The sequence below is a fragment of the Lithobates pipiens genome, unplaced genomic scaffold (genome assembly GCF_037356315.1).
Source record: "Lithobates pipiens isolate NorthernLeopardFrog02 unplaced genomic scaffold, aLitPip1_a1.2 Scaffold_27, whole genome shotgun sequence".
In the NCBI taxonomy this organism is placed as follows: domain Eukaryota; kingdom Metazoa; phylum Chordata; class Amphibia; order Anura; family Ranidae; genus Lithobates; species Lithobates pipiens.
The window spans coordinates 27,482,050-27,491,498 of NW_027507788.1; the positions used below are offsets into that span (position 1 = coordinate 27,482,050).

Here is a 9,449-nt window from a genome sequence, read left to right on the forward strand (position 1 = left end):
GCAAACTGCATTCTTTCTTGTGCATCATCTTTAGAAGAGGCTTTCTTTTGAGACAACAGCCATGCAGACCAATTTGATGCAGTGTGCGGCATATGGTCCGAGCACTGACAGGCTGACCCCCCCTCCCCTTCAACTTCTGCAGCAATGCTGGCAGCACTCATATGTCTATTTCCCAAAGACAACCTCTGGATATGATGCTGAGCATGTGACCTCAACTTCTTTAGTCGACGATGGGGAGGCCTGTTCTAAGTGGAACCTGTCCTGTTGAATCGCTGTATAGTCTTGACCACCGTGCTGCAGTTTCAGGGTCTTGGCAATCTTCTTATAGCCTAGGTCATCTTTATGTAGAACAACAATTCTTTTTTTTCAGATCCCTAGAGAGTTGTTTGCCATGAGGTGCCATGTTGAACATCCAGTGACCAGTATGAGAGAGTGAGAGCGATAACACCAAATTTAACACACCTGCTCCCTATTCACACCCGAGACCTTGTAACACTAACGAGTCACATGACACCAGGGAGGGAAAATGGCTAATTGGGCCCAATTTGGACATTTTCACATAGGGGTGTACTCACTTTTGTTGCCAGCGGTTTAGACATTAATGGCTGTGTGTTGAGTTATTAGAGACGACAGCAAATTTACACTGTTATACAAGCTGTACACTCACTGCTTTACATTGGAGCAAAGTATCATTTCTTCAGTGTTGTCACATGAAAAGATAGAATAAAATATTTACAAAAATGTTAAGGGTATACTCAATTTTGCGAGATAATATGTATATATATATATATATATATATATATATATATATATATATATATATATATATATATGCATTCAGTTTAACAAGCACATTTACAAAAATAACTTACTGTATGTTTGTTTTATTAAATTCCTTCTGTCAGCCAATAGTAGACCAGCTTCCCACGATAGGTGGAGTCCAGGCATCGTTTATAGAGAACAAATTCCCCCAGCTCTCTATACTTTCACTTCTCACCTGCCAAGATGTTTTTTGCTGTGATCCTCCTCCTGCTGTGTACTGGAATCTCTGCTTCTGGAGGTAAGATCTCTCTCCCTTCCCATCTAATTCCACCCTATAGGGAGGTCAGAAACTATTGTTTAATATTTTATACTACAGAATTGAAAGCCAATCAGAATTTAGTATTGGGCAGATTCATTTAAGTGATTTATGATTGGTTGCTTTGGGTTATTTTACATCACTGCTTTTTTTTTTGCACTGTTATTGAATAAGCCTGCAAATTATGGTATTTCATAATTCACTTTAAGCAGGTTTTCCTAACCTAGGGTCCATGAACCACTAAGTAGTCCATAAATAGGTTTCAAGAGGTCAGTGAGGATCAGATAAAAAAAAAAGAATATAATTCATTATACAATCCTTCCCCTTCTCACAATCAACGGTTTACCATTGAAAGAAATGTAAAAAATTCAACCTACCACTTCACTACTTATAAGGCTGACTGCTATGTGGAGTCTCTTGACTCGTTGACCCATGTTTACCATTTATATTTGTATCATCATGGGGGGGGGTCCATAGCTTTCATCGCATTCTTAAAGGTTTGGTGCCTCGAAAAAGGTTAAGAACCACTGTCTTGAAGGATAATGCCCTGTACACACCATCGGACATTCCGACTACAAAATCCATCAGATTTTTTCTGATGTATTTTGGCCCAAACTTGTCTTGCATACACAGTCACGCAAAGTTTTCAGAAAATCCGATTGTTCTGAACGCGGTGACGTAGAACATGTACAACGAGACCATAAAGAGGCCGGTAGCCAATAGCTTTCGTCTCTTAGTTTATTCTGAGCATGCGTGGCACTTTGTCCGTCGGAATTGTCTACACACGATTGGAATTTAAACGATAGGATTTTGTTGTCGGAAAATTTTAGATCCTGCTCTCATACTTGGTGTGTCGGAAATTTCCGACGGAAAAAGTCAGATGGAGCCCACACACGATCGGATTTTCCGACAACAAGATCCGATCGCACATTTTCCATCGTAAAGTCCGACCGTGTGTACGGGGCATAAGTCTTGTGCCTTTTGAAATATGTTTGTACATGCAGAACCAGAGTTGTGATTGCTTTATTATTTTTTTAATATTATTATTATTATACAGGATTTATATAGCGCCAACAGTTTACGCAGCGCTTTACAACATTAGGGTAGACATTACAATACAATTCAAGACAGGGGGAATCAGAGGGCCCTGCTCATTAGAGCTTACAATCTAGGATTGAATATAATGAGGTAATAAGTGTACTTGTTTTTCATTAACTTAACATTGCATGAAGAGAGAGAAAGAAAGAAAGAGAGAGAGAGAGAGAGAGAAAGAGAAAGAGAGAGAGAGAGAGAGAGAGAGAGAGAGAGAGAGAGAGAGAGAGAGAGAGAGAGAGAGAAAGATAGAAAGAAAGAAAGAAAGAGGGAAGGAAGGAAGGAAGGAAGGAAGGAAGATTTTTATTTCTCTCACACTGTTACAAATCCAGTTCTGCTGGTGGTGGGATGTATTTCTCATACTGTGCATATATAAATATACATTACACACACATATGGTGTCTTTGTCCTGCTAATCACACCTCCTGCACTCTGCCACATTGCTGAAGCCAAAAGGTAGGGCTCTGATGTGAAGAAGTGACTGATTGGGGTGCTTTGTGATTTGGGGGGTCTTTGTGATGGGGGGACTCTGATGTGATTTGGGACTCTGACCTGCAGGGGGAGGATCTGACATATAGGGAGGACTCTGATGTATAGGAGGGACCCTGATGTGATGGGGGCTCAAATGTGAAGAGGGACTTTTGATTTTCATGAAGGTGGCTATGGATCATACCAGCCTCAGGTTTCTCATTAATAAGTACATTTACAATTTTTAGACTGGGGGATTTTGCCGTGACGTAAAAAAGGTTGAAAAGGGCAGAAAAGGCTGTAATATATATATATATATATATATATATATATATATATATATATATATAATTTGTTTTAATGATTTTTCTTTGGTTCAGAATTTCAGTGTACAACGATCCCAGGAAAACTGAAACAGATTGATGCCGGCGCTGGTGAAGTGTACGGTGTGAATGATAACGATGAGATTTACCACTGGGTAAATAATGAATGGGAACAAATTCCTGGGAAGCTCACCCATGTTTCTGTTGGACCTGCTGGAGTTTGGGGTGTGAACAGTGCCAACAACATCTATAAGCTCCAGGATAATGAATGGACGTCTGTATCAGGTAAAAAAATAAAATTTTGATAAATTATACACAAGATATCACCAGAACATATCTAATACATATTTATAAAATCTACATAATATTGAGATATTCTGCTTCACTTTAGAAAGTACATTGCTATTATTTTATTTTAAAAAAAATACACTGCATTTTTTTCTTTTTTTTCTTTTTTTTGCACTATTGAGTCTGGCAGGAACATTGAGTTGCACATGTTGACCTGACATACAACCAGTTACTATGTTTTGCACAAGCCTTATATAGTAAGCAAAACAATTTAATTACCCCCCTTGACTGAGCCAAATTCTCCTGATTTCCGCAACGCTCCCTCCAGGCACTGCAGTTGCAGCTGATAGCCACACACCCCTGTCACATCTCCACATCCCCCTGTAGTGCAGGCAGAGACAGCCTATATGGGAGTGACAACTCTGCTCTGAATTCAGGAACAGTGCAGCATTGTTGGCACACCTTCACAGGAAGTCAGGTGGACTTCATTGGCAAGAGCAACAGGAATTATCCCTAGTCATTAGTTGTCAGTGAGAGGAATAGTGCCCCAAGGGCCAGATAAAGTCAAGCATAGGGCCACATCTGGCCCCTGGCCCACAGTTTGGAGACTATTACAATAGTGTGATGATCAGTGGGAAGAATGCTCCTTATGCCACGTACACATGATCGGACATTTTGACAATGAAATCCTGGGATTTATTTCCGGGGGATGTTGGCTCAAACTTGTCTTGCATACACACGGTCACGCAAATGTTGTCGGAAATTCTGATCGTCAAGAACGCGGTGACGTACAACACGTATGATGAGCCGTGAAAAATGAAGTTCAATAGCCAGTGCGGCTCTTCTGCTTGATTCCGAGCATGCGTGGAATTTTGTGTGTCGGGATTGTGTACACACGATCGGAATTTCCAACAACGGATTTTGTTGTTGGAAAATTTGAGAACAAGCTCTCAAATTTTTGTTGTTGGAAATTCCAACAAAAAAAATGTCCAATGGAGCCTACACAAAGTCGGAATTTCCGGCAACAAGCTCCCATCGAACATTTGTTGTCGGAAAATCCGATCGTGTGTACGCGGCATTACACTTATGGTCAACGGGAAGAATTCCCCCCCTACAGATAGCCAAATAGATCAATGGTGTCAGTGGGAACTTATCTGAGATGCAGAAATTGCTCATTGCTCAAAGTACTCCTAGCAACCTCTGAAGGAACCCTGGTTGAGAAAGCCTGCGCTAGATACTGTAACATAGATGCCAGCAATCCTGGAAAGATTGGAAGGACATTTTCCTACAACAAGAAATAAGGGCTCCCCTGCTGCTGAAATGTTGTGCTTTGTGGACTTGAGGGGGCAAAGCACATATTAAAAAAATAGGAGTCTGGCCTACAAAAATAACGACACTTGGCAACTGTGCTATTAGCAATAATGAGGTTCAGCCATCTATTTTACTAGCCTGGAGGGTTGTTGTTTTAATCTTCTCGGAGTTACTACATTTAACTTAATGGGACATTGTTCTGTTTTGTGTTTTTTCATTAGGGCTCTTGAAGCAGGTAGATGCTGGTGGTGATAAGTTCTTGGGTGGAGTGAACGCACAAAACAGAGTTTATTGCTTGAGAAAGAGTTGCACAGTTTCAGGATCTTCTGTTGTAGCCTGGACCCCACTGGATGGGTCACTGAAATATTACAGCTGTGGGCCGGTGGGGTGCTGGGGAGTCAACAGCGCCAACCAGATTTACTTCCGTCACAATGTCAAACCAACATCCTGCCTAGGATCCCAATGGCAGCATGTTGAAGGTGGTCTGGTGATGATAGAGGTTAGCACAGATGGTTCTGTGTATGGAGTCAACTCAGCAGGCAACGTATACCAAAGGTAATTTGTAAACTAATTATGCTGTAGCATTAAAGCAATGTGTATATACAGTAAATGTTACTTTCGTAGAGAAGTGGTAATGGTAAATGTTGAAGGTAAGCCAATTGGAAAAGTCTACTAGTTAGGCCTCATTCACGCTGAATGTTTTTTGGACGTTTTTACCTGCTGTTTTTGGCTTCAGAAATTTTTTTTCCACAGTCAATGAAATCTCCTGCTTGTTATCCTATGTGTCCATGCACACATAAGCTGTTATCAATTGTTTTTGGCTGTAAAAAAAAAAAAAACTAGTGGGCTCTGAGAGGCTTTTTTTCAGCTGTAAAAATGCTCTAACGTAAAAAAAAAAAAAAACACCTTAAAAATGCAGATAAATGCTAAAAAACACGCCTCACCAGCGTTTAATGTTTTTGATCCATTGAAAGATAAATAAATAAAATGCTAAAAACTGCTATTGCAAAAACATTGAAAAACTCACTGCAGAGCTTCTGGCGTTTTTTATAACAATATTATAATGTCCAGTGTGCATGAGGGCCTATAATTCAGCAACTGCTGTGTAAGCTCACATTCGTGTTAGCCCTTGTACACACGGTCGGAGAATCCGTCGGAATGTGTCCTATCGGACCGTGTTGTCGGATAATCCGACTGTGTGTGGTATGCATCGGACTGATTCCGTCGGAATATCCGTCGGACCCAATTTTCCAACATGTTGGAAATATTCCCCGACCAACTGGGCTGGTCGGACATACTCCGATCATGTGTAGAGAATTTTGATCGGACCAAGTGCCACGCATGCTCAGATCAAATTCCTACACCAAAGCTATTGGCTACTAGCCTGAACGTAGTCCCATTGTAACGAAATTACGTCATCACGTTCTGAATGATTGGATTTTTCGACAACTTAGTCCGACCGTGTGTATGCAACAGTTTCGGACAAAATCCGACGGATTTGGTTGTCGAAATCTCCGACCGTGTGTACAGGGGCTTAGAGGATCCTTGACTTTTTGCTCTCTTTATTCAACTGAGATTTTACTTTTTGAACCCACAAATGGGCATTAAATTATACCCCCTCCCCCCATTGACCATGGATTTTTATCTTTGACTATTTGGCCAGTCTGAGAAGCTATTAATGGGTTTCTGATTTGCTATATTGGGTCCATACAAATTTCCTTAAAGGAAACGATGTTTTTAATATAATTTTGTATGTTTTATAACTGACAAAGATTTTTGTTTCAGGGATGGAATCAGTGCCAAAACTCCAACCGGAACATCCTGGACCGAGCTAGACTTCTGTGCCACTTTCAAGCACGTCACTTATGACAACGGCTATCTGTGGCTCCTCAACCCAACTGGTGAAATCTATCGATGTGTAGAGAAAGTAACTGATTTGGCCATAACACAAGACCAAGCATAGCAATCTATAGTGTGATCTATAGTGTGATCCGAGTCCCTGTTAATTGGTGTTTGGGTATTCTTGTATTTCTGCAATGAATTACCCCGCCACTAAAGAAATCTAATTCTAGCTAAGACTTTCAGGCAATCACACAATTGTATCTTATTTCAAATATTTTTCAAACTAAATAAACTTTTTTCTTTCAAACAGTTTTCTTCGTCATTGTCAGAGAAATAGTGGAAAACAGATTACAGTATTCATCGGCGTATAACACTCGCAGGCATACAACTCGCACCAAAATTTAAGAGGGATTTTTTTTTTTTTAAATAAACCACTTTGAAGCAAAATAATGGTCACCTGCAGCCTTGCTCAGTGCCCACCTGCAGCCTTCCTCAGTGCCCACCTGCAGCCTTCCTCAGTGCCCACCTGCAGCCTTCCTCAGTACCCACCTGCAGTCTTGCTCTGTACCCACCTGTAGCCTTGCAGCCTTGCTCTGTACCAACCTGCAGCCTTGCTCAGTGCCTACCTGCAGCCTTCCTCAGTACCCACCTGCAGCCTTCCTCAGTACCCACGTGCAGCCTTGCTCAGTGCCCACCTGCAGCCTTACTCTGTACCCACCTGCAGCCATGTCCAGTACCCACCTGCAGCCTTCCTCAGTACCCACCTGCAGCCTTCGTCAGTACCCACCTGCAGCCTTCGTCAGTACCCACCTGCAGCCTTCCTCAGTGTCCACCTGCAGCCTTCCTCAGTGTCCACCTGCAGCCTTGCTCAGTACCCACCTGCAGCCTTGCTCAGTACCCACCTGCAGCCTTGCTCAGTACCCACGTGCAGCCTTGCTCAGTGCCCACCTGCAGCCTTACTCTGTACCCACCTGCAGCCATGTCCAGTACCCACCTGCAGCCTTCCTCAGTACCCACCTGCAGCCTTCGTCAGTACCCACCTGCAGCCTTCGTCAGTACCCACCTGCAGCCTTCCTCAGTACCCACCTGCAGCCTTCCTCAGTGTCCACCTGCAGCCTTCCTCAGTGTCCACCTGCAGCCTTGCTCAGTACCCACCTGCAGCCTTGCTCAGTACCCACCTGCAGCCTTGCTCAGTAGCCACATGCAGCCTTGCTCTGTACCAACTTGCAGCCTTGCTCAGTACCCACCTGCAGCCTTGCTCAGTGTCCATATGCTGCCATCGTTATATATGCTGCCATCGTTAAATAATGCATGAATCTATCTATTGGTGATAGAGCAGTGCAGGAGAGAGGGGGCCCTCTATGGATGCACCACCACTGGTGGCAAGTCTCTAGCAAGAGCAAAGTTGCAGGAGTCTACAGCAAGAGCTCTGCAAGCTTACAGCCTCAAAACTCAGTTACAATGACCCCCTTTGGTGGGACGACTATTGCACAAAAATGAACCAGAACTTGCAGCAGACTTGCAGAATATATGCAAAGAAAGTTGATCTGGAGTCATGCAATGCGGACTTGCTGCAATTGTGCAACAAACTTGTGACACCTGGCAAGTCCAGCAATAGCTTAGCAAATAATTTTCAAACTTGCAGCTCAATTGCTTGCTATCTGGGCACGAGAGAGAGAGCTGTGCATGATGTCATAAGCCTAGGCTAATGACCAGACAGGAAACAGGAAGTGAGCTGTAGAAGGTATTTACTGGCAGAAAAAAAATGTTTTACTATTCAAAGTTAAAACAACAAGGGCAGAAGATTTAATATATGGGACTATGAAAAAATAACAAGTTCCGCTTTAAGGGCCGGTTCACACCATAGAAATGCAGTCTGGATGCGCTCCAGGTGCTTTTTGCATATGTGTTTTTGATGCGTTTTTGGTGCGTTTTTGATACAGTCCAGTGCATCACCCCCCTTTTTTTTTTCCTTGCTAGTTCACACCAGATGCAGTTCTGTTCAGTTCTATGTGCTTTTTCTTCTGCACTAAAAATGCATGCACGTTTTCCATGTATTCCAATGTCTGACTGTATTGATGCAGAAAATTGGCACTTCACAGAACTGCATCTGCTGTGAACTGGCCTTTAATAAGAACATGGGTGTTCCAGTGCGTTTTTGGTGCATTTAGGTGCGTTCCGCTGTGTTCCTGTGAGTTTTTGATGCTTTTTAGGGTCAGTTCACACCACATGCCACCCAGTGCGTTTTTTTCTGCATCAAAAATGCATAGAAAGTAGGTTATATGGCATTCAATGGCTTGCAGTTCCAGTGCATTCCAGTTCCAGAAAAAAAAAGTAAAACATGCTGCATTTTTCCTGCACTGGACTGCACTGGAACGCTGTAAGGGCCAGGCCACACCATATAAAAGCAGTCTGGATGCACTCCAGATGCTTTTTTATGCACGTTTTTCATGCGTTCCAGTATTAGAAAAAAAATGCACTGGACTGCATGTGGTGTGAACTAACCCTTACCGCAGCAGAGGAAAATCAGGTCTCCTGCCCTGCCGGACAAGGCTGTGCTGTGTGGCCGAGTTTTGTATATCTCTGCACCGGATGGACAAAAACATTTTTTTAGCAGGTAAAACAGCTCCTTATATGTACTATTTTATCTATTTTATTACTATTTTATTTAATATTTTTTATGTACTTTGCTGTTTGCCTGGAAATCAACCATTATTTGTTTAGAGCCAGCTAGAGAATTAAAAGTTATATATGCTTGGTCACACATGGTCAATACAGGTTCCAGACCTACAATTGTCTGGCTGTGGTTTTCATAAATGAGCCCGTCCTTTTTTTTTTTTTTTTTTTTTAGAAAATCATTGGGGTTGTAGTTGTAGTTATAATTTAAAGTGGTTGTAAACCCTTACATATACCCAGTGAAGTGACTCGTCTCAGGTGATACATAGAGATGAAACTACTCCTACATAAGTTGTGCCTGTCCATCTGCAGCCTTCTCTTCTTGCATCCATTTAAAGTCCATAATTTATAAGCTTGCCTAATGCGGCGTA

At 42.2% G+C, this 9,449-nt stretch overlaps 1 protein-coding gene across 1 annotated transcript; it reads left to right on the forward strand.

The window, feature by feature from the left end:
- Positions 1-905: 905 nt before the first annotated feature.
- LOC143933695 (fish-egg lectin-like) lies at positions 906-6,709 on the forward strand. The gene is made up of 4 exons (XM_077456680.1): positions 906-1,060; positions 3,019-3,246; positions 4,782-5,115; positions 6,346-6,709. The coding sequence occupies exons 1-4, from the start codon at positions 1,006-1,008 to the stop codon at positions 6,521-6,523; spliced, it is 795 nt and encodes a 264-aa protein (XP_077312806.1). The 5' UTR covers positions 906-1,005; the 3' UTR covers positions 6,524-6,709.
- Positions 6,710-9,449: the final 2,740 nt, after the last annotated feature.

Excerpts from the sequence above, each read along its gene's own strand:
- LOC143933695 (XM_077456680.1), top strand. The coding sequence starts at position 1,006 with ATGTTTTTTGCTGTGATCCTCCTCCTGCTGTGTACTGGAATCTCTGCT. Across the intron at positions 3,247-4,781 it reads TGAATGGACGTCTGTATCAG|GGCTCTTGAAGCAGGTAGAT; the intron begins GTAAAAAAATAA and ends TTTTTTCATTAG. Across the intron at positions 5,116-6,345 it reads GCAGGCAACGTATACCAAAG|GGATGGAATCAGTGCCAAAA; the intron begins GTAATTTGTAAA and ends TTTTTGTTTCAG.